We start from the raw sequence: 25,300 nt of genomic DNA, 5'->3' as shown, positions 1-25,300 counted from the left end.
CCATGCTTAAGGACATGTTTTTCTGGATCAGGACAAGAGTCCTTGGCCCTGTGGAATAATAAGAGGTAGCTTCTAAATCTTTGAAGGGTAATCAGCCACCATTTTCTGTATCCTTCCCTCAGAAAAAGCAAGAGATGTGAAGGTACTTGCTGTCCTTTAATTATGTTTCACCCTTGTTTAAAAGTAATAGGTGTGATTTGATGGAATTTAGTTTCCTTTCTACAATTTGAGTCGTGCTATTTTCTTTTTTGAGAAAGTTGTGCATTCTATCTTGGATTCATAGGATGTGTTTTAAATCTAGGCATTAAGGGACTTTGTGGACACAGGCTACAATCCTGTACACACTTATCTGGGAGTAAGTCCAGTTTAATCTAATGGGACTTACTTCTCAGTAAGCATGCTTGGGACTGTACTGGTTTTTGTTTTTGCATATCTTTATAGTATTCAAGGGTTTTGATGAGTAAAATGAACAAAAAATCCCCTTCTGTATTTTAAATGTATTTATTTTAACATAACTTAGCCTTACCCAAGCTGATGCCCTTCAGTTTTTTTGCACTACAAGTCCCATGACCTGTATGCTGGATAGGGCTAATAATGGGAGCAGTAGTTGGAAAAAGAAGAGGAAAAAAGAGAGAGCCTGGTGAGCACTAGCTTAGGGAAGGCTGACATAACTCTTGCAACTCTCTGTGCAGAATGTATAGTAGGTAATCCTTTCCCTTTGCAGAATACTAGAAAATATTATAATACATATAATGTGTAGTTTTCGACCAAACATCGGTGATTACTCCAGCAGTCTGTGATTATTTGCTATTTTATCCACTTCTGAAATAATCTTACAGTGGATTCTGAAGGCATAATAATGTTTATCCTAACATGCAATTGCATGGGAATGCTGGTCTCTGACTTATGACACATTCATTGTTATAGGAAATAGCTTGCCCGCCAAGCATAACAGAGTCTCAATGGCAAAATACCAACCTAGTCTCCTCTTTGGCTGCAGAACACTGGTGATCAACCAGAGGAAAGGGGAAAATATGTGAAGTTCCTAGAACTGTCATAATATAAAATCCCTTTAATGCCCCCCCTCCTGTTTCAGGAGAAAATATGTTGAAATTTTTAAAAAATACATAATGAACTTGGGGGCAGGGGGATCTGACTTTTGGCTTCATAACAGCTTTCACTTATGAAGGCCCTGGCTTGGTAATCAACAAACATAATGGAGACTAAATCTAAGTATGAAATGGATTTGTTGTGATGCACTTATAAAACAATGTTTAAATTATGTTGCAAGTACTTGGTTTTTGATGAATTCTTCTAAATTATTTTTTGCATTACAATGGGCATAAAATTAATTTGATCTCTAATGGTCTTATCCCAGCTAGATTATTGTAATGCCTTATATGTTGGTCTTCCCTGGATTACGGTTCGTAAGCTGCAGCTAGTGCAGAATGCGGCGGCTCGCCTGATTAAGGGCAGTCGCCACTGTGACCATATCACCCCAGTTCTTAAGGAATTGCACTGGCTACCTGTGATTGCACGGGCCAAATTTAAGATCCTGGCTTTAACTTATAAGGCTCTTCATGAGGCCGGCCCACTCTATTTAAAGAGTTGCCTTCATTCGCACCAGGGGCGCCGGCTTACAAGATCGTCCTTGAATGGCTCACTTCTTATATCTCCAGTAAAAGAGGCGAGGTTGGTGAGGACAAGGTCTAGAGCCTTTTCTATCGTGGCTCCTACGCTTTGGAATTTGTTGCCAACTGACCTTCGTCAGGCCCCCTCCCTGCTATGCTTTCAGCAGACCTTGAAGACCTGGCTCTTTACCCAGGCGTGGGAAGGGGATTAGGCTGGCAGATTGCAGTTCTTGGGGGGTTTCATCTCAAATTTAGGCTGGCAGTCTAAATGTTTAAGCTTTTAATTTTTATTTTCTAATTTTTAGGATTTGATTATGTTTATATGAAATGTACTTGTGTTTGGTTGTAAGTCGCCCAGAGTGGCAGATTAATTTCTGCCAGATGGGCATCTAACAAATCTCTAAATAAATAAATAAAATTCAGGTTTTGATGAGAGGGAATTGAAATACCTTGGACCTCTTCCAGATTTGATGTTTTCTATGTTATGTACTTGAAAGTCAACAAAATATTTTGCATTTTTGTTTGTGTTCCCCTTATGCATTCTTCTAATTTCCTGTTTTTACTTTATATTTTATAACTTTTCTGTTTTTAAAGAGTGATGCCTATGTTGATAGAGTTTGAAAATTTAGCATGACATCGGTTAGATAAATTTGGTATTGTGAATGGAGAAATCAAGGCTATAAAAAAAATTGTCAGGATTAAAAAATAAATTGCTGATGGTTTCCTGACCTATACTATAGATATAAGCATTACGTCCATCCTGACCAGCAAAGATGTTTAATTTGGTCTAGGAGAGAGTCGATTAATCTTTTAGTTGAAAATCAGATCTAATATAATGATTTCGTTTGTCTAGATTTGAACAGGAGACTAATTTCTAGGATTCTAGCATTCAGAATTTTATCTTTGCTTACACACGCGTGCGCACAGAGACATTCTCAAAATTTCTGTTAAAGGGTAGAAGACCAAGGTATTGATTCTGAGGAATGGTGTGAAATGTCCTCATTTTGATAAATCAATCAATGATGGGTTTTAGCTGCTCTTTTATTTCATACTGGAGTTTGATTTGAAATGAACACAAAGTAATGTTCTTCCAGTGTACCTGCAATAAAAACCACTGGACTTTTATTAGCCTTCAGCTGCACAGTAGTCTACATGAAGAAACCTTTGCAAAAAGCTCAACTCAGCCATAAAGGAAATGTTTTTCTTCCTTTGGAAAAACATTATTTGGCAAAACTACTTTGCATTGGTTCCTCTGTTAGACACTGGAACTGTGTGTCCTTTAGCAATTCTTAAGTTCTTTAAACTGAATGGATGTGATAGGCTCAGCAGCCACTGACTATCCCAAACAAATAAAACTCACTCAAATAATTGTGATAACTGAAAACATAAATGTATATATCAATAATGAATTAAGTATATTAACTGGATTATTTCATGGTATTAATTTTTTTTAAACGAGCATTAGGAAAGACTGTATAGTGAGCACATTTTTTCTTTAGTGCCCTATAAGATATTATGGTTTTGAAGCAGACAAAAACAATATAAAACATCAGCTCTCCTTTCATTTATCTGGCACTCTTCCCTTCTGAATAGTATTAAATTGGTATTGTCAAGGTTGAATAAAATCGAAATATGGCTTCTCAGAAACCTGCATTAATCTCATGTTTATGTTGCTGACAACTTTATTGAAAACAAAACAAAGCTGTGCACTGCTTTTAATATAAATGTAACCAGAGCACAATTTCTCCCTCTCTTCATTATCAGAGGTGTGTGGGTACAGCAGCGCTGTTCCTTGCTGTGGTTGTTTGCTATGTTTTTGTCTGCAGGCATTCAAGTGAAATCTTATCCTTTTCTGCATATAGGCCTTCAAGTAGCCAAAATGAGGGCAATGGGGTGGGAGGAAGTATCACTTGAAAATAAGTCTTGGAAGGTAGGATAGGTTTTTAATCTGCTGGTCTTGACAGCTTTGTTTATGGTTAGATAACCAAAGATATATTACAGTTCTTGGGGGGGGGGATAGTAGATAATTTAAATGGGTGAATGTAGGAGGAAATGTTTTTAGTAAGTGGAATACTTGGATGTTTGTACTGACAGGGAATATGTAATGGAAGAAGGCTGCTCAATACCTCTCAGGTAGAACCATAATTCTTAAATTTTATATCTCCCCCCAGGATTAAACAGCCAAAGATATGCCAGTCACTTTCACATAGACATACTGTCATTGTCTAGCCAAAGGACTTCGGCAGTGTTTGATTTATGCAAGACATTTTGAAAAGCTCTTTTGAAATTCCTTTGTGTAAAATCTGTTTTACGAATAAATTACTTGAAGTTTTTGCTAACTATAGTATGCAGTGAATCTGTAACCTCTTCTGATGGGAAACCATGCTTACACTTCTTAGTCTCAAAAACATCACTAATAGGCAAAAAAACCCTTGCGGTTTAAGAACATACCTATAACCAACAGATATTTCTATCAAGTTTTAAAAAGCAGGGAAATTGGGCCGCTGTAATGAATGTACCAGGGGAACAGGAGACCTGACCTCCTCTCTGAAATATTGTATTGCCCTACAAATTTGTAAAAATGCAAACGCAATGTGGGTTGGTCTTTCACAGTCCAGTCCACTTCCTGTGTAGCTTGGAAGAATTTGGTAACATGTGCCTCTGAGTGTATGTTGAGCGGTGGCAATATCTGCCATCTCCAAAGATGGAGAATTACATTTTTGTATGTTTGTTGGTGTTCTTCTTACTTTGCTTCTTTCCTGTGTTACTACTGTTTCTAGAGGAATCTAACCTAGAAAATTATACTTTCATTATTCATCTTAGAAACCTGTGTCAACTTTATTTTTATTAATTTCAAAGCCTTTTTATTGGTCAGTGTCATATGATGATGAAGACAGCCTTTTGTGTTTCAAACTGGGGGTTATGTTCTATTTCTATTTTGGGTGCATTAACAGTTGAATGTGAAACTGCAGTTTGATGTAAAATCAGATTGATTACACAGTATGTTGCTACTTAAGCAATGACTCTAGGTGTTGGAAAAAACAAACTTGGCCTGCCCAAGATACATGTTTTCAGCCTGCTATGCTTAAACCATTTCACTGAAGGAAAGGTGGGCATGGTCAACTAAAAACATAGAGCACACCTAGAAATTTTTTAGAATATATTTCACCTCCCACTGTTTGGTGCAAACTGAGACACTCCTCATGTCCATTGGAAACTATTCTGCAGAATAGTCAGTGCCGTTATTCCACAATTGTTTTTAGAGTTTTTTTTAGTGTAAAGTTTGCAACATGTTGCTGTACTTCACATATTCACAGAAACAGAAGCAAAAAAGAATGATTTATGATAGCAACCTCACAAAAATTGCAAAGTAAATCAAACATATTTAAAGTGACTATCTGAACTATATCAGCTGTCTTAATAATGTTGCTTTCTCCCTGCTAAAACAAGATCAACACAGCACATGTCTTGTTTCTGTTCTTTGGGCTGATTGCAGATATTGCCACCACTCACCATGTGCTCAGAGCAGAGCTTGGAAAAGTTACTTTTTTGAACTACAACTCCCATCAGCCCAATCCAGTGGCTGTGCTGGCTGGGGCTGATGGGAGTTGTAGTTCAAAAAAGTAACTTTTCCAAGCTCTGGCTCAGAGGCACATTAACAAATCCTTCCAAGCTACACAGGAAGTGGATTGGACTATGAAAGACCAACCCAAATTGTGTTTGCATTTCTGACAAATTTGTAGGGCAGTACAATATCTTAGAGAGGAGGTCAGGTCTCCTGCTCCCCGGTGCATTTAGTATAATTGTCCAATTTCCCTGCTTTTTAAAGGTTGATAGAAATATCTGTTGGCTGTAGGTATGTTCTTAAACGGCGAGTGGTTGTTCGTTTGTTTTTTTGCCTATTAGTGCAAAGATTTCTCTGCTTTTTAATCCAGGAGGTAAGAAATGGGATCCTGTGCAAGTTTGCTGAGAATGGATTGATCATGCTTATTGAGTTCAATGGGATTTATTCCCCTGCAACCGTGCTTAGGATAGGTGAAACTGACCATGGGAGGAGGGAGAGGGAGAGGAAGAGGCAGGGCACAGATGGCAGCAGGGGAGGAGGAGAATAGGTTTGATCATTTGCATGCTTATTGAGTTCAGCGGGATTTACTCCAGTGCAGTCATGCTTAGGATAGGTGAAACTGACCATGGGAGAGGAGGAAGAGGAGGAAGGTAGGGCTGGAGTGGGCAGGGGAGGAAGAAAAGAGCAGGATGGGAAAGGGAAGGAGAGAGGAGGGGGCAGGTGGGAGGGGGAGGGGAGAAGGAGGGCAGGTCTGATCATTTGCATGTTTATTGAGTTCAGTGCGATTTACTCCCATGCAATTATGCTTAGAACAGGTAAAACTGACCATAGAGGAGGAGGAGGAGGGGAAGGGGACAGGAGAGGGAAAGAGGAAGGGAGGGGATGGAGGGGAGAAGGAAGGGAGGGGATAGGAGAGAGGAAGAGGGGAGGGCATGCTTAGGATGCAGAGCTTGGAAAAGTTACTTTTTTGAACTACAACTCCCATCAGCCCCAGCCAGCATAGTCACTGGATTGGGCTGATAGGAACTGTAGTTCAAAAAAGTAACTTTTCCAAGCTCTGGATATGTGAAACTGATTTGGGGGATGGGCAGGGAGGGGGAAGGGGAGGAAGGGAGAGGGGAGATGGATGGAGGAGAGCAGATTAGGTGGGTGGGCACTGGGCAGAGGGAAAGCCCATTTCCTTTCCAAAAGGAAAATATTGTGAACAGTATCGTTTTTCAGGATTTCCCCCACCTTTGTATTCTACAGCAGGCACATGTAGTCTCCCACCCAAATTTAACCCAAAGCTGTCCTTGGCCACATCCACACCAGACCTTTATTTCACTTTAGACAGTCATGGCTTCCCCCAAAGAATCTTGGGAAGTGTAGTTTGTGAAGGGTGCTGAGTTGCTAGAAGAGGCCCTATTCCCCTCACAGAGCTACAATCCACAGAAGAGGGACAGACTGTTAAATCTTCTGTCCACTGGAGCTCTTTCAGGGGAATAGGAGTCTTCTAACAACTGTCAGCACCCTTCACAAACTACACTTCCTAGGATTCTTTGGGGGAAGCCATGACTGTTTAAAGTGGAAAAATGTCTGGCATGGGTGTGGCCACCTGATTAGCTAAGCAAACGTCTGTCAAGTCCAGCTTTTAGAACACTGACAGTTGGTTCTTACTGAGCATGCCCTCATAAGAGTCTAACGTTAAATTTCTTAAATTAAATCAGCCATGCTTTTTTTAACTTTTAAACTGCAGAAGATGAAGGTCAGACTATGAGACAAAGTCAATAATAGGATCACAGGTACTCTGTGAACATGCCTGATTTTTAATTAATTTCAACAAATTATGAGACCATTCACAGAAAAAAGTCCAACAGGGGTCTGGATTTCCCCCCTCTTTTACACTTTGAACTCTCGATTCTCTCTGACTGTTGTATGTATCGCCATGAAAACCTGGAGGGTTGTTAAATAGCATGGGGGTATTTTCAATTTAACATTGCAGAATGTGAAATATTCATGCTGGCTATAGTTACTGTCACTCTTATGGCTGTATAATATTGAAGGGAAAAAAGCAAAAGAAAAGTATTTCATAGATTCTCTAAAGAATACAGTTAACATGATTTGTACTGCTCCACTTCTTGTCCTTTTTCAGATATATTGGGAAGTCAGACTCGATAACAATCAGCGTATGGAACCACAAGAAAATTCATAAAAAACAAGGAGCTGGTTTTCTGGGATGTGTAAGACTTCTTTCCAACGCTATTAACCGCCTTAAAGACACTGGTTGTGAGTAGACAGATTACAAATAACCTTTAAAACCTTTAAGAGAGAATTTAAAATTTAGTATTACGTGGAAGCAATCTGTCTTTATCTTTTGAGCTTGAAATAACTATGCTTTCCCCTCACTTAATAAATTTTAGAAATGATTAGGCAAAGAATAATGTATGGTAGTTGGTAGTATACGTAGTTGTTACATGATTGTTCCACAAGGTAAAGTAAGGTGTTTTTTGCTTTTGTAGATCAGAGGTTGGATCTGTGCAAACTTGGGCCAAATGACAATGATACTGTTAGAGGGCAGATAGTAGGTAAGTACTGATTTGATTTTGTTCCTTTGAATGTACAGTTTTAACATGTACTTAAAATAGGCTGAGATTTTAGCATCTGAATTTGAAAAAGTGTGCATGCAGAGGGCAATATCGTGTATTAATCATGTGTGTTTGGGCTTCTGTGAGGAGAGGCTGGAATCTGAGAGGCATGGTTTTTGACATAGTCCTACTCAATTTTTGCAGAAACTCCCACCCATATTGTGTGACACACTTGCCATAACTCTGAAATACAGGCAAAAATTCAGCAAGACTGTCATGGTACAGATTTGGCTGTACTCCTTAGTAGCAGGTTGTTCCTGCTTCTTTCCTTTTCTGCATATGGTGTATATCATGTGACAGGTGAGGCAGAGCAATCTTTTGGAGAACTGTACTATACAGATATTTACATTGTCCAAAAGAGGGCCTGGAAAAACATAGGAACAGAAATGGAAGAGTCGATTTGCAGTTATACCTGCTTTCTTCTGCAGTCCCCACCCCCACCCCAATCTGCTGCAGAGACTTGGATAACCCTTGAGTACAGGGGGCTGCAACTGCCTCACTCCTCCTTTTGTTTACACTAGATCAAAGAGTCTTGTGTGAATTGAAGGACAGCATGGGATACAACCCGGTATAGTTTGTTCCCCTTCCATTCATGAAAGTATCTGTTAGATTAAATTGCCTTCCATGAATGGAAATACAGTTTTGGATACAACCCACCAAATTTGTATACCACCTTCCTTGCATTTCTGTTTAACACTTATCTTGACTTTCTTGCAGGAGAATAGAGTGAACTATTTTACTAACTTTTCCTGGCCATTATTTGATTGGCAAAATATCTAACCTATATGAATTTCACAGTGATGATGTACCAGGCAGGATTAAGTTTTCCATAGGAAGTGGGCCATCACTGTGGGATAGTTCCACCTATCGTGCGAAGGCAAGAATGTTTTTGAAGTCAAGACTAGGGGCGTCATGCCCCTCCCACTCCCCAGTTCATTCTTGCCTTCGTACGAACAAGATTGGAATTTCACATAGCATTTAGCTAAGTCTCGTATTTGTCTTTAAATCTTTTCTCTTTTTCTGTGTGTGTTTAGCCTCTGAGGGTTCCCTCAGGGACCGCGGCTGCGGCTTCCTCACCCTTCCCTCAGAGCTATCCAATCCATTTTATTAACTTGATTGGGGGCTCCCTCTGAGACCGCGGCTGCGGCTCTCTTCGTTTTGGTAGTTTCTAGCCCCCACCCCACCCCCGCTCAGTTGTCTCTTTAGCCAGGGGGCTTCCTCAAGGACCGCGGCTGCGGTTCTCCCCTTTTGATCGCTTCTGATCGCTGTTAACCTCCCCCCCCTGATCGGTTGCCGCGGCTGCGGCTTATCCGATCTCAGCGGGAGCTCGCAGCTGCGGCTCCCGCCGTTAACCCTCTGCCTCAGATCGCCCTTGCAACGTGGCTTCAATCCCACTGAGGGCTTTTCAGACCGCGACCGCGGCTCTCTCTGCGGTGGCGGCCGTTTTCCCCTACCTGTTTTCTCCACGGATTTTTTTTGAAGCCGCTACTGCGGGTTTTGGCGGCCGTTTTCCCCTACCTGTTTTCTCCAGGGATTTTTTGGAGCCGCTACTGCGGTTTTTGGCGAGATCGTGCTGGGCAGCCCTTCCCCCAGTTCGCCTCCGACGGCCGCCATTGCTTCTTCCTCTCTGTCATTTTTTTCCCGCTCTTTTTTTCCGGGCGCCATTTTTTCTTTCAGAATTCGAATTTCCCGCCCTTTTTGTTCCCCTTATTATCGGATACCTCCCCTGCAGACTATCTATCTGTACGTGTGTGTATATGTGCTGCTGACTGATTTACACACGACTGATTTACACACATTACTGTGGCTGTAATCATAGTGGCTGAATTGTATTATCAAGGCTGGAGCTCCAATCCTAGTGGGCTGGATTGTATTATTAAGGCTGGAGCTTTAATCCTAGTGGCTGGATTACATTATCAAGGCTGGAGTTTTAATCCTAGTGGCTGGATTACATTATCAAGGCTGGAACTTTAATCCTAGTGGCTGGATTACATTATCAAGGCTGGAGCTTTAATATCAGTGGCTGATTTGTATTAAATCTGATTTACATTACGTATCCTACCCCCTATGGGGCCGTGAACAAGCCAAAAAACCCAGCCTACAGCACTAATCTGAGTGTGCCTACTCTAAACAGCCTATATTATATTAACGCTGATACCTCTGTGCATTCTGCCCCCTCCGTGGCAGTGCATTCGCCATCTGCCAGTGTATCCTACCCCCTCCGTGGTAGTACGCTGTGCCAGTTCGGGTCTTTACATCCTGCCCCCTCCGTGGCAGTGTACTGCACCCAGGTTCATATAAGATGGCAGAACAGCCAGGCATGTCACCATCAACACACATGGTGCCAGATCAGCCAGACATGCCACAATCAGCCAAGCCACAACATACTAACACGTCTAAGACCAGACATGCCAAAGCACTGGCTAAGACAAAACATCTTTCCAGCCATAGTAAACCAAAGCGCCCTCGTTATGTTTCTGTGCCAACAACCACCACAGCACAGACACACATAAGTGATATTTTCCATTCTCCTGCTACTGCCTCTGACGAGGAAGAGTTTGTTGGCTTTCCCCCTCACGGTTCGCCTAACGAACCTACCTCTGGCTTACCGCCTCAGACATCTGTTCCAATAGCCCACCAGGCACATACATCTCACACATCTGGTCTGCAGCTGTCTCCTGATTTCCTCTCTCAACTCCAAGCCATGCTGGCTTATTTCACACGAATGCAGTCACTACCACAGGTTCCTGCCATACCCCCACTCAACATGGACCAACGTGCGTTCCATGCTGCTCATCCTTCCTGCTCACCAGATCCTTTCGATGTAGCCAGAGGCAGATGTACGGACGAAGCCTCGTATGCGGAGGAGTCAACTTTTACTGACCATGTTGAAGGAGACGACTGGAGCGACTATTCAGATCATGAGGAGGATACATCGTATCGCTTGTTCAATACCTCAGATTACCAACCGCTCGCACGTAGGGTACTTCATACCCTTGGTCTCCAGACTGCGCCTTCAACTTCGTCCGCCCCAACTCTCAAAGGGGCCAAGGTCCTCAAATCCCCTGCACCTACTGAACACTACATCCCGGTGCCGGACCCAATTGCCAAATTAGCTTCCGAAGAATGGGCCCACCCACTCAAAGCTCGACGCTTCAAGAACACGGCTGACAGACTTTATGCCCTAGCCCCAGACTTCGCCACCAAGTTAGATGTCCCTGGCATAGACGAACCGATCGCTCGCCTCGTTTCGCGATCTATCTTGCCCAGGGAAGGGGAATCCCACCTAAAAGATACTACTGAACGTCGAATAGACTTCGCCCTCTGCAAGAACCACGAGGCCACTGCCCTATCCATGCGTGCCTCCGCTTCAGCCTCCATTTTCTCCAGAGCATCTATGATGTGGCTGGATGACCTTCTAGAGGATGATAACCCTGATCCTGTCGCCTTTAAAAGAGCACTATTGAAACTACGTAAGACAGCAGCCTTTGTGGCCGACGCCACTTTGGATGCCACCCAATTAGGGGCACGAGCCATGACGACTCAAATAGTCGCTCGTCGCACCCTCTGGCTTCGTCACTGGCAAGCTGATTCAGCGGCCAGATTGAACCTGTCCAAGGCTCCTTACTCCGGATCTCTTCTCTTCGGTGAGGAAGCTCTAAAGGCAGTTCTGGTTGACCCAAAAGACGCCCACAAACCGGTTCTAGCCACAGTCAAGAACATCGACCACAGGCCCTTCAGGCGATTTCCATCCTTTCGTTCTAACCAGCCCTTTCGAGGAACGCGACCAGGAGGACGAGGCCGCGATTTCAGACCCTATGATTCCAACGCATTCAGGGGCTCCTGGAACCGACGCCCCCAGGGCAGAGGTCAGTACCAAGGGCGCAGGGGCAACTCATCGTCCTCATATAGGGGAGGTCCTCGCCTACACAAGTAGTATTAATGCCATCCCCATAGGTGGCAGATTACTTAATTTTGGAGATCGATGGCTGCGCCTTACTACGGTCCCCTGGATCAGGGACCTCTTCACTTATGGCTATACCATAGAGTTCTGGGCAACCCCGTCAGACAGATTCCACCCGTCTCCTTGCCCAAGGGCACCAGCCAGGCACAACATCATGCAGACAGCTATACATCACCTCTTGCACATAGCGGCAATAGAGCCAGTTCCCACAACTGAGAGATCGGAAGGGGTGTACTCCCTCCTATTTGCTGTGCCAAAACGAGATTTATCTTGGAGGGCGGTATTGGACCTCAAGTTTGTCAACCGTTTTGTAACATACCGCAGGTTCAAAATGGAATCTCTCCATTCCATTACCGAGAGTCTGCATGAAGGAGACTTCCTGGCTTCCATCGACCTTAAGGAAGCGTATCTCCATGTACCCATTTGCATAGCCCACAGAAAGTTTCTTCGGTTTGCCTTCGGCCACCAGCATTTTCAATACAGAGCGATGCCATTTGGCCTCTCCTCTGCTCCAAGAGTATTTTCCAAGGTGCTACTCATCCTAGTGGCTTACCTTCGGACCCAAGGGGTTCATATCTACCCATATTTGGACGATCTGCTTATACGGGCCAAATCTGAAGAGCTGGCTCATCATCATTTAATGATCACCCTCAATGTTTTGCAGACCTACGGCTGGCTGGTCAACTTCGACAAAAGCCATCTCCAACCAACCCAACGCCTACTACATCTTGGGGCAATGTTGGACACCCTGCAGGCAATGGCCTTCCTGTCTCCAGATCGCATCACTGCCATCACAAGCATCGCAAGGTCCCTGATGCAACAAACATCCGCAGACGTCATGCTTCTCGCCAGAGCACTCGGGATGTTTATCTCCACAATCCACATTGTACCCTGGGCTCGAGCTCACACTCGGCCCCTTCAGTGGACTCTGTTGCCTTTTCAAAAAGACATTGCCAGCTCCAACCATCGCAAAGTTCGTTTGAGCCCCGCTCTGCGCCTCTCCTTCCGCTGGTGGACCAAGGTTCAACACCTCTCCAAGGGCACGTCGTTCAGAGAACCCCGCAGAACCGTCGTGACCACAGACGCCAGCCTCATAGGTTGGGGAGCCCACTGCAACTCCCAGTATGTTCAGGGGGTTTGGCCCAACGCAGAGCGAGCTCGAAGCATCAACTGGCTGGAACTAAAGGCTGTCCACTTGGCTCTATGTCATTTTCAGTCTCTGTTCCCTTTGCATCATGTGCTCATTCGAACAGACAACACGTGTGTAAAATCACATTTGAACAGACAAGGGGGCACCAGGTCTCGTCCTCTGCAGGACTTAGCCTCCCTCATCTTTGTCTGGGCAGAACAACATCTACAATCCCTGAAAGCAGAGCACCTCAAAGGGATTTTGAATGTGACAGCAGACTGGCTCAGCAGACAACAGGTCTTCCTGGGAGAATGGAAACTTCATCCTGCCATTTTCCATCGTCTCCAGTGTCGGTTCGGCGCCCTCTCAGTCGACCTGTTTGCTTCCAGTCACAATTGCCAGCTTCCCAGGTACTTTGCCCGATACCTGGACTCAACAGCAGAAGCAGTGGATGCTCTGACAACACCGTGGCCAGACGGTCTATTGTACGCCTTTCCTCCCATACCATTGTTAGCCAAAACCTTGAGGAAGGCGCGAACCGAAAGGGCACAGCTGGTTCTGATAGCACCATTTTGGCCACGCCGTCCGTGGTTCTCAGATCTTCTGGCAATGTCAATGATGGACCCTTGGACACTTCCAGTAACGCCAGACCTCTTATCCCAGGGTCCAGTACTGCACCAGGACCCTACTTGGCTCAATCTAACAGCGTGGCGTTTCAACGGAGACACTTGAGGTCAGCTGGACTGTCTGACGCTGTGATTGATATTATTTTGGCCTCGAGAAGACCATCTACCACTCGCATTTATCAACATACCTGGGTGGCTTTCTCCAAGTGGTGTCAGTCCCACCACCACGATCCATCCCAGGCCAATGTGCACCAGGTGCTCCAATTTCTCCATAGTGGCTTTATGATGGGACTTCGACCCAACACTCTACGTCGACATGCGTCTACTCTGTCATCCATTCTCTCAGTGTCCTCTCCTGGAGATCATATTTCCTCACATCCGTTCATCAAACGTTTTTTGAGGGGAGTCGCCCTACGCTCTCCGGCTGTTGTCCATCGGTTCCCCTCATGGAGTTTGCCGAAAGTTCTGCAGGCTTTGCAACGCCCTCCGTTTGAACCCATCAGAACTGTGTCCCTACGTATTCTGTCCTTCAAGGTCCTGTTTCTGATTGCAATCACATCTGCCAGACGCGTTTCGGAGTTGGGCGCATTGTCTTCCGCTAGACACCTCTGCGTCTTCCATAAGGACTCTGTTGTGCTGAAGACTGACCCTTCCTTTCGTCCCAAGGTCGATTCAGTTTTTCATTGCAACCAGGACATTGTTTTGCCTTCCTTTTGCCCGAATCCTACCCATCCTCTCGAGAAGGCTTGACATTCGTTGGATGTCCGGAGGGCTCTCAAGACCTACCTGTCTAGGACCCAAGAGATTCGACGAACGGAGTCTCTGTTTGTATCCTTTCATCCAGGGTCTATGGGGCATAAAGTATCCAATCCTACCTTATCCCGTTGGTTAAGGGCATGCATTACCTTAGCATATGAGTCCCTGAAGCTGCCAGTTCCTGCTAGTATAACAGCTCATTCTACTAGGTCAGCTGCCACTTCGGCTGCTTTTGCTACTAATGCTCCTGTTGCCGATATTTGTAGGGCCGCAGTCTGGTCTTCCCCACACTCGTTTATAAGACATTATAAAATTGATCGTTATGCCTCTGCTAATGCTTCTTTTGGCAGACGAGTGTTGCAACAGGTTCTTAATGAGGATTAACATGTGGGTGGTCCCTCCCTATATGGGTTGCTTTGGTACATCCCACAGTGATGGCCCACTTCCTATGGAAAATGTACCATTGGTCTCACCTGAAAGGTGATTTTCATAGGAAGGGGCCATCACGACCCTCCCAGTTGGAGGATGACTAGTGATTTTATCAATGGGTTACATGTTATTGTTTCCATATTATATTTAAATGTAAGAGTGAAGTCAAGACCTTTAGTTCTGTTATGTTATGAAGTTAGGTTAGAGTCATGTTGTTATGCATGTAACTATTATGTTATTTTCCTGGCGGGCCTGTTGGCCTTGTTCTTGTATTTTTAGATATCTCTTTTAGACTCGCTACGAATGAACTGGAGAGTGGGAGGGGCATGACGCCCCTAGTCTTGACTTCAAAAACATTCTTGCCTTCGCACGATAGGTGGAACTATCCCACAGTGATGGCCCCTTCCTATGAAAATCACCTTTCAGGTGAGACCAATGGTACATTTAATTTAAGAGATTTAAAGTCCAACCAACTCTGAATGCTTTTAAAGTTTCATTAATTTTCAGTGGGGGAGTACACAATTTCCCCCAACTGAAATCTGTAGGCCTTGAAATTGCTTAACTGTATCTGGATTAAGTCCGTTATGTTTCAGTTCTTGTAAACCTGTGAGTGTTTAATTTAATAGGGACAGCAGTAATGTGGGCAGCAGTTACATTTGCAAGTGTTGTGATGGTGCTTTCAGATGATGGTGCCTTGAAGAGAAAGCTATTTGACATAATTCCTGGGGGAAATCGTATGTGTTATATTGCAGATTGTGTTTTTAGACCATTACTGCCTTTATGATAAAAAAACACAACCCAGTAGATTTGGTCTAAAATTCCGTTCCTTGAATGGAAGTAATTTCTGTTCATGGAAGGCGGCTTCCTGTCATGAAAGGACCCCTTCTGAGAGCAGAATGGATTATTTGAATTTTAACCCAGTATACAGTGCCTTGCAAAAGTAATCACACCCCTGACCAATGCTCTCATATTACTGAATAACAAATGGTATATTGTAATTTCGTTCTGTATGATATTTTATTATGAAACACTGAAACTCAAAATCATTTATGTAAGGTGACATTGGCTTTATGTTGGGAAGTGTTTGTAAGAAATATAAAAAATGAAAACATGTTGCTTGCGTAAGTATTCAACCCCCACACATTAACATTTGGTAGAGCCACCTTTCGCTGCAATAGCAGCTTTAAGTCTTTTAGGGTAGGTATGCACCAGCTTTGAACACAGTGTTGGAGGGGTTTTGGCCCATTCTTCTTGGCAGATTCGCTCCAGGTTGTTCAGGATGTTTGGATGTCACTTGTGGACTACAATTTTCAAAGAGCGCCACAGATTCTCAATGGGATTGAGATTAGGAATTTGACTGGGCCACTGTAGGACATTCACCTCTTTGTTCTTGAACCACTCTATTGTTGCTTTGACCTTGTACTTGGGATCATTGTCCTGCTGAAAAGTGAATTTCCTCCCAAGCTTCAGTTTTTTAGTGGACTGAAGAGGTTCTCTTGCAGTATTTCCCTGTATTTTGCTCTATCCATTCTTCCTTCTATTTTAACAAGATGCCCAGTTCCTGATGATGAGAAGCATCCCCACACCATGATGCTGCCACTACCATACTTCACTGTAGGAATGGTGTGTCTTGAGTCATGGGCAGTGTTAGGTTTGCGCCACACATAGCGCTTTGAGTTTTGGCAAAAAAGCTGTATCTTGGTCTCATCTGACCACAAAACCTTTCCCCACATTTCAGCTGGGGCACTCTCATGCTTTGTGGCAAATTCCAGAAGTGCTTTCAGATATTACTTTTTGAGTAATGGCTTCTTTTTTGCCACCCTCTCTTACAGGCCAATGTTATGTAGAGCTCTTGATATGGTTGACTGGTGCACCATTACACCACTCCCAGCCACTGAACTCTGTAGCTCCTTCAAAGTGATTGCTGGCCTCTCTGGCTTCTTCACAAGTCTCCTTCTTGTTCGAACACTGAGTTTTGAGGGATGGGCTTTTCTTGGCAGTGCCTGAGTGGGGTGATGCAGCTTCCATTTCCTGACTGATCCAACTGGGATATCCAAACACTTGGGGATATTATTTTGTACCCTTTTCCTAATCTATGCATTTGTATTACATTATCTTTTTCTTCTGTAGAATGCTCTTTGGTCTCCATTTTCCTTCAGATCCACAGCCTGACCAATGATCCTTCAACAATGGGGGTTTTATCCTGACACTGTGTCAGCAACTTTAATGGTTCCCAGGTGGAGGCCAATGGTAAGGTAATTGTGTCCTCAGTAGGGCAATGTCTTTCATCTGTGTAAACTGGGAGCTTCCACAGCACAGGGGTTGAATACTTACGCAAGCATCATGTTTCAGTTTTTATGTTTCTTACAAACAATAAAGAACAAAAAGGTGAATGTCCTACAGCGGTCCAGTCAAAGTCCTGATCTCAATCCCATTAGAATCTGTGGCGCTCTTTGAAAATTGTGGTCCACAAGTGACATCCAACCATCCTGAACAACCTGGAGCGAATCTGCCAAGAAGAATGGGCCAAAATCCCTCCAACACTGTGTGCAAAGCTGGTGCATACCTACCCTAAAAGACTTAAAGCTGTTATTGCAGCAAAAGGTGGCTCTACCAAATATTAATGTGTGGGGGTTGAATACTTATGCAAGCAACATGTTTCAGTTTTTTATGTTTCTTACAAATACTTCCCAACGTAAAACCAATGTCACCTTACAGTAATTTATTTTGAGTTTCAGTGTTTCAAAATAAAATATCATACAGGATGAACTTACAATGTACCATTTGTTATTCGGTAGTATGAGAGCATTAGTCAGGGGTCTGATTACTTTTGCAAGGCACTGTATCTTATGGTTTGATTTATTTTTAGGACCTTGCTTCCTTGAGAGGTTAGGATGAAATGGCTTTGACTTAAATGATGCAACAAAACAAAACGCTAGATTACATTTATTAATATCTCCAATTATCTGATTTAAGAGTTGTACACTTAGCTCTACATTAAAGAATGTTTATTCCAGCAGGTGAAGTTGCAGGGCTTTTGTTTGCAGATGGCGCCTTACATTCAGAATGTCGGTATGCCTTTTGGCTGCAGTAGGGTCTTGCTTTTCTTATTATTTATTTATTTATTTATTGTATTTACTGTAAACCGCCCAGAGAGCTTCGGCTATGGGGCGGTATATAAATACAATCAATCAATCAATCAAATAAAAAATTTAAAAAAATCTGTTGCTGGATGGATGCTCATTTTGGTCTAGACATGAGCTTTCATTTCCAATCTAAACAGGATTAGGAAAAGCACATTCATCTTCATGCCACAGAAACCACAAATAAATTCATGTGTTCAGCTTCATTCTTGAGTAACCTGTTTATAAAATAAACATAGCTACTTAGGCTTTCATAGACTGTGTTTAGCACTTCAGGCACAAAATTACCATGCTATAATTCTGTTGTGAAAAATCTTCAGATATAAGAAATACTACCAAGTGGACAAAGACTGACATTTCTAAAATGATGTTTGTATATATTTTATACTGGAAATGTGAACTGTATATGTTACATTTGCATTCTTCTTCTGCCTTGTTCTCTGTGCAGCACTTCTTGCAGGCATAGATACTTAATGACAAAAAGTAATATGTTAACTGTGTCTCTATAGTGCTTCTTAAGTATCAGAACATTGTTCCATCTTTCAAAATAACAAGTGCAAATCCATATTAAAGTGCAAACTCTAAATTCAGTAAAAATTCCAAATTTTAAAGATTCTAGAAGATCTATTTACTATTAGTACCGTATATTCCGGCGTATAAGACGACTGGGCGTATAAGACGACCCCCAACTTTTCCAGTTAAAATATAGAGTTTGGGATATACTCGCCGTATAAGACTACCCCTGCTTATGACATGCAGGTACTTAGCAGGAAAACTGTCACTTATAAACTTATAAATATTAATATTTGGATTGTCCAGTTTTGTTTTTGTGCCTAGGAATTACCACCAAAAACTGAGGAAAGATGTGAGAAATCTTTTTTTTAAAAGCAACATTAAATGCCTAGACTCTAGTTTCCAACACTATGGAGTATTTATTGATTGATTAAGAGAATTTATATCCTGCCCTTTTGCTGTTAAAAACAGAGCTCAGCACAGCTTACAAATATAGTAAAAACAATAAAAATACACAATCAGAGAAAAACAAGCCAAAATGTCAGGAAAAGGAGTCTTTCACACCACATGCTCAGTTCTAAATACTGTTGCAGCAAGTTTTACAAGTTCCTCCAGTATTCCACTGGTGCAGGCACTCAGACATTCAAAGTAATGTATGTTTCTTAGGTTTTATAAAAGCAGAGCTTTGCTTAACTCAAAATTTCTTCTCCCTTTGATAACCACATCTACACAGGTTCCACCTCCATACTCAAAATGAAACTGAGCCTGGAAGTGTACAACAACCCCACACATACCTTGCTAATTCGATTATCAATGCCAGGATGTCTGTCTTATCGACTACTCTCCTGCTCCCCCCCACACACACACACACCGGGCATCATGAAAGACCCAGTCCTGGGCTCAGAAAGAAAATAAATATCTGATCCTCTTCAAAGTATTGATAAGCCTCTTGTTTTAATTGAAATAATAATGATAAATTCTTGTTCTTATCACTAATGGGAGTTAATTATCTTGCATATGCTGCTGTTGCTTCTATGGCTGTAACGGAGTGAGGTTAAAGATAAGTGAAATGCAAATAGGAAAAAAAAACACAGAAGGCAGTAACACTTTCCTAAATGTAATACCATACCAACCACAACAAGATTCCTATAAGGCAAAAAACTAAGCATCTCACAACCAGTCAGGATTCCTAACCAAAAACCAAAAATATGATAAATGAAGAGATATTTATATAAGCATAACTATCAAATATATTTATTATTTACACAAACTGTAAAGATATTTATAGTGCAATCCTAAATTTATTTATTCAGAAGCAAGTCCCAGCGTATTCAATGGGGCTTACTCAAACAGGGACAGAAATGCAACCTCAAGTGATAAGCAACTTCATTCACACAACCCAAAATTCCGAATCATGCCACTTTACACTGTTTTGCAACTGTTTATACTTGTTTTTATGGTTATTGGATTTTAAATGGCTTCATTTCTTGTTGTGAGCTGCCTTGGTTTCCAACCCTACCTCACAGGGGTGTTGGAAAGACTCCATACACACACGCACACACTGCAGATGTATAAATACATACAGCCCATGTAATAGTTTATTGTCAAACCAATTGGTCATTGCAGAAAAATCAGTATTAGTTTTTTAAAAATCAGTATTAGTTTCCTACAGAATAAAAACTGCAATACCTAAGTAAGCCCTGCCTACTTGCTTTAAAATAGGACGGGGGGGGGCAGAAAGAGAACACAAACACAATTCTTTTTTACATTCACTCCAAAGTCCCATTGATTTTCAGCACATTCATAATCATGTCTACTCAAAAGTAATTCCTACTGAATTCAATAGGATTTACTCTGGACATATGGGGTTAGCACTGTTTTTACCCCCAAAAGCAACTATTGGGAAGGTTTTCAAAACACTGCCCAGGATCTGACTCCTACACACAACAGGGGGAAAAACTGAAATGTATATACCTACCCAATTTATGAGATTTTCAGATAAACAGGAGGGGAAACCACCATTTTCTGGCCTCGCAATGAAGTTTTGCAGACACTGCCACCAAACAAACACTTCACTGATTGGCTGAAATCCTGAACAGGTGGGGTTAAAGCTACGAAGTGCTATACAGTAGTTTAAAAAAAGATTTAACCGGGGGGGGGTGCCTGACGTTTTTATATAAGGGGATTTTCGGGGGCCCCAATTAACGTAGTGACGGGTAATGGGAGGTATGGTGTTGGGAGGAGAACGTGCCAGGTAAGGGGAACTCGTCCCAGACAAGTTGTGTCTGTGCCTTGTTCCGGTTCTCCTCATATCCACTGGATTGTTGGTTGTACTGTCAGCCAGCCATCAGATCTCCAGGTGCTGCTCTTAAATGCTAGATCGGTTGCTAATAAACCCCCCCTTATCCACGATTTGATCGTGGAGAAAGGGGCCGATCTTGCGTGTATTACCGAAACCTGGGTGGGCGAGCAGGGAGGAGTTGCTCTCTCCCAGCTTTGCCCACCTGGGTACTCGGTGCAGCACTGTGGTAGATCTGAGGGCCGGGGAGGTGGGGTTGCTGTGGTCTATAGGAGTTCTTTCTCCCTCACCAAGCACCCTGTCCAGACGGCGACTGGTCTGGAATGTCTTCATCTTGTGCTGGGCCAAGGAGACAGACTGGGAATACTGTTGGTGTACCGCCCACCTTGCTGCCCAACAGCTTCCCTAGCTGAGCTGACAGAGATAGTCTCGGAGGTGTTGTTGGGGTCCCCCAGACTCGTGGTACTGGGGGATTTCAACATCCATGCCGAGGCTGTCTTGCTCGGGGTGGCTCAGGACTTCATGGCCTCCATGACAACCATGGGGCTGTCTCAAATTGTTACTGGCCCGACACATGTATCAGGACATACTCTTGATCTGATCTTCGCCACTGGTCATGGAGATGGTGATCTGAAGGTGGGGTATTTTTCATCTACTCCATTGTCATGGACAGATCATCGCTTGCTGAGTTTTAGACTCACGACAGCCCTTTCCCTCTGCAGAGGTGGGGGACCTATTAAGTTGGTCCGCTCCCGGAGGCTTATGGATCCTGAAGCTTTCCAGAGGGCTCTGGGAGATTTTCCGGCTGATAGCACTGGTGCTCCTGTCGAGGCCATGGTTGATCTGTGGAATACGGAGATGACCCGGGCCATTGACATGATCGCTCTCGCGCGCCCCCTTCAGTGCCGAACTCATACAGCACCGTGGTATACCCCAGAGCTGAGAGTGATGAAGCAAGAGAGAAGGAGGCTAGAGTGCAGGTGGAGGCGAACTCCTGACGGATGTAATCATTCCTTGGTAAGTGCTTCCACTAAGTTGTACATAAAAGCGGTTAGGGCGGCAAAAAAGTCTTATTTTGCTACCACCATTAGATCATCCCTTTGCCGCCCAGCGGAGCTTTTTAGGGTGGTACGAGGGCTTCTACATTCTGGCTCTCATGATACTAAGGAAACATCGGAAGCCCGCTGCAACAAACTTGCGGAGCACTTCCAGGATAAGATTGCATGCATCCGTTGGGACTTAGACTCTGATGTTATGACAGATGAATCCATTGAAGTGTCCAGAGCGCGGTCTTGTCCTTTATTATTGGATGAATTCAGTTGGTGCAGCTCGAGGAAGTGGACAAGGTGCTTGGAATGGTGCAGGCGACCACGTCTGCTCTGGACCCTTGCCCATCTTGGCTAGTGAAGACTAGCAGGGCTGTAACCGCCGGCTGGGCCAGGGAGGTAATAAATGCCTCCTTGAGAGAGGGAGTAGTCCCTGGTAGTCTCAAGGAGGCAATAATAAGACCTCTTTTAAAGAAACCTTCTCTGGACCCAGATGTTTTGAACAACTACAGACCGGTGGCGAATGTCCCTTTTTTGGGCAAGGTTCTGGAGCGGGTGGTTGCCGGCCAGCTCCAGGCGCTCTTGGATGAAACCGATTATCTGGATCCGTTTCAATCCGGTTTTAGGTCCGGTTTTGGCACCGAAACAGCCTTGGTCGCCCTGTATGATGACCTTTGTCGGGAGAGGGACAGGGGGAGTGTGACTCTGTTGATTCTCCTTGATCTCTCAGCGGCGTTTGATACCATCGACCATGGTATCCTTCTGGGGAGGCTCGCGGAGTTGGGAGTTGGGGGCACTGCTTGGCAGTGGCTCTGCTCCTACTTAGCGGATCGTCGCCAGAAGGTAGTGCTTGGGGAACATTGCTCGACACCCTGGACTCTCCATTGTGGAGTCCCTCAGGGGTCGGTTTTGTCCCCCATGCTTTTCAACATCTACATGCAGCCTCTGGGTGCGGTCATCAGGAGTTTTGGAGTGCGTTGCCATCAGTACGCTGATGACACGCAGCTCTACTTCTCCTTTTCACCTTCCACAGGTGAGACTGTTGATGTGCTGAACCGTTGCCTGACCGCGATAATGGACTGGATGAGAGCTAATAAACTGAAACTCAATCCAGACAAGACTGAGACACTGTTGGTGAGCTCTTTCCCTGCTCAGATGGTGGATGCTTATCCTGTTCTACATGGGGTTACACTCCCCTTGAAGGAACAGGTTCGTAGTTTGGGGGTCCTTTTTGACCCTTCCTTGTCGCTCGAGGCTCAAGTGGCCTCGGTGGCACGGAATGCGTTTTACCACCTGCGCTTAGTAGCCCAACTACGCCCCTATCTGGACAGTGATGATCTCGCCTCGGTTGTTCACGCTCTGGTAACTTCTAGACTGGATTACTGTAACGCGCTCTACGTAGGGCTGCCCTTGAAGACTGTTCGGAAACTTCAGCTAGTGCAAAATGCGGCAGCCAGGCTGTTGACGAGGACCAATCGGTCTGCGCATATAACACCTGTCCTGGCTCGCTTGCACTGGCTACCTATTTGTTTCCGAGCTAGATTCAAGGTGCTGGTGTTGACCTATAAAGCCTTACACGGTGTGGGACCGCAATACCTTGTGGAACGCCTCTCCCGCTATGAACCTACCCGTTCACTTCGTTCAGTATCTAAGGCCCTCCTCCGGGTACCAACTCACCAGGATGCCCGGAGGACTGTTACTAGATCTAGGGCCTTTTCTGTAGTGGCCCCTGAATTATGGAACAGCTTACTGGAGGAAATACGCCTGGCGCCTACGGTTCTTTCTTTTAGGCACCAGGTTAAGACCTGGCTATACTCCCAGGCATTTTAATGTTTAATGCTTTATGTTTAATGTTTTTAGTTTAATGTGTTCCTTTGTTACTGATTTTATTCTATATTGTATTTTAATCTCGTTTTGTACACCGCCCAGAGAGCTATTAGCTATGGGCGGTCTAGAAATGAAAATAAATAAATAAATAAATAAATAAATAAATAAATATATATATATATATATATCTCGAGAACCGCACCACCTAGAAACTTAATTTTTTTTTAAAATGAAAGCTGAGAATCCGGGCCACCTAAGGGGCTAGCCGGGCGCCGGGTGGCATGCTTAGAATCCGGGTAAAACCCGGCTATCTGGGCAATATGGCAACCCTAATAAGACGACACCCGGCGTATAAGACGACACCCGACTTTGGAGAAGATTTTCCAGGGTTAAAAAGTCGTTTATACGCCGGAATATACGGTAATTAGCAAAATCTCCAAAATGGGAATGCATAGAAACATATTGCTCTTCTCATAGGGTTCCTGTCAGTGGAGGGCGGACCCCAAATATTAATGGGTGATAAGTTGGTTTGGGTCATTCCCCAGTTTTTGGCCATGACTACAGTGCCTTAATTTCCACACAGGAATTTATTTTATTTAAAAGATTTATATACCAACTTTCAGTGGAGCTTCTGTACACTTTATAAAAACAAGATAACATAACACAAATAAAGTATAACAACACTGAGTTAAACAGTGTTGGCACCAGGCAGCCTCTCTGTGGAGGGAATTCCATAAATGGGGCACCACCAATGAGAAGGCTCTTTCTCTAGTTGCCACCCAATTTACCTCAGTTGGCAGAGGTACCTGGAAGGAGAGCCTTTGAAGATTACATCAATGCAAGGACATATTGGTAGGTACAGGTGTTCTTAAGGTACGTAGGTCCTAAGCTGTGTAGGGCTTTAAAGGCAAGAACTCACACTTTGAATTGTGGTTGGAAACAGACCGGCAGCCAGTGAATTTCTTTCAATACCGATGTGGTATATTTCTGCTGCAATCAACAGTTTGTTGCAGTTCTCCAGGGCAGACTCATGTACAACCATTAGAGGAGTTTGTCCTAGATGTCACCAGGTGTGCATAACTGTGGCCAGGTTATCTCTGTTCAGAAGAAGCTGCAGCTGTTGCACCAGCCTAAGGTGATGAAAGGCACTCCTTGCCACAGAGGCTGCCTCGACCTCCAGTGTCAAAGCTGGATTCAATCTATGAACTTGATTCTTTAGGGGGAGTTCAACCACTATCTCTCTGAACAGATGAATCGCTTACCCATGGATCGTTAGCCAAGGGAGCAACAAACCTGGATTCTGGGTTCAGATATAACAGGAACCCAAGCTTTTTGCAGCTTCTTTGTTTGTTGATCCCACTTGTACCAAAGAAGGAGCAAAGTTGGAATGATTAGACAGGACAGTGCTTATTCCCAATAAACCATAATAAGCTAACAGTCCTGGCTTGTTATAATGTGTGAACATGGTGAGTTTGATCCTTCCTCTGTTAAAAATACTGAAAAGAAGGCTTTATAAGATACCTACAGGTTATTTCTTTACAAATGTAATTGTGATTTGAATTATATTGCAATATCTCTGATTTTGGCTTTTGTTTGTTTTTTAATAGTAAGTCTTCAATCCAGGGACCGGATAGGTACAGGAGGGCAAGTTGTGGACTGCAGTAGACTATTTGACAATGATTTACCTGATGGGTAAGCGACCCACTTTTACATATCATAAATGCAGTTTTAATTTTTGTCCAGTATTT

The 25,300-nt window shown here is 43.6% G+C and overlaps 1 protein-coding gene across 6 annotated transcripts in view; it reads left to right on the top strand.

The window, feature by feature from the left end:
* The window catches only part of SMURF2 (SMAD specific E3 ubiquitin protein ligase 2), a 167,557-nt gene that overhangs the window by 83,379 nt on the left and 58,878 nt on the right, over positions 1-25,300 (top strand). For 2 of the 6 annotated variants that reach the window (XM_061615548.1, XM_061615551.1), the window contains exons 4-7: positions 7,328-7,461; positions 7,695-7,760; positions 15,004-15,150; positions 25,160-25,244. In XM_061615548.1, coding sequence (XP_061471532.1) covers positions 7,328-7,461; positions 7,695-7,760; positions 15,004-15,150; positions 25,160-25,244 — 432 coding nt within the window. Of the gene's footprint in view, positions 1-7,327; positions 7,462-7,694; positions 7,761-10,633; positions 11,690-12,448; positions 14,364-15,003; positions 15,151-25,159; positions 25,245-25,300 lie in introns of those variants that run through there. The other 4 variants (XM_061615546.1, XM_061615547.1, XM_061615549.1 and 1 more) reach the window with 4 other exon arrangements.

This window comes from Rhineura floridana, chromosome 3 (genome assembly GCF_030035675.1).
Source record: "Rhineura floridana isolate rRhiFlo1 chromosome 3, rRhiFlo1.hap2, whole genome shotgun sequence".
NCBI lineage: Eukaryota > Metazoa > Chordata > Lepidosauria > Squamata > Rhineuridae > Rhineura > Rhineura floridana.
This window is presented reverse-complemented; position numbering and strand designations above follow the sequence as displayed.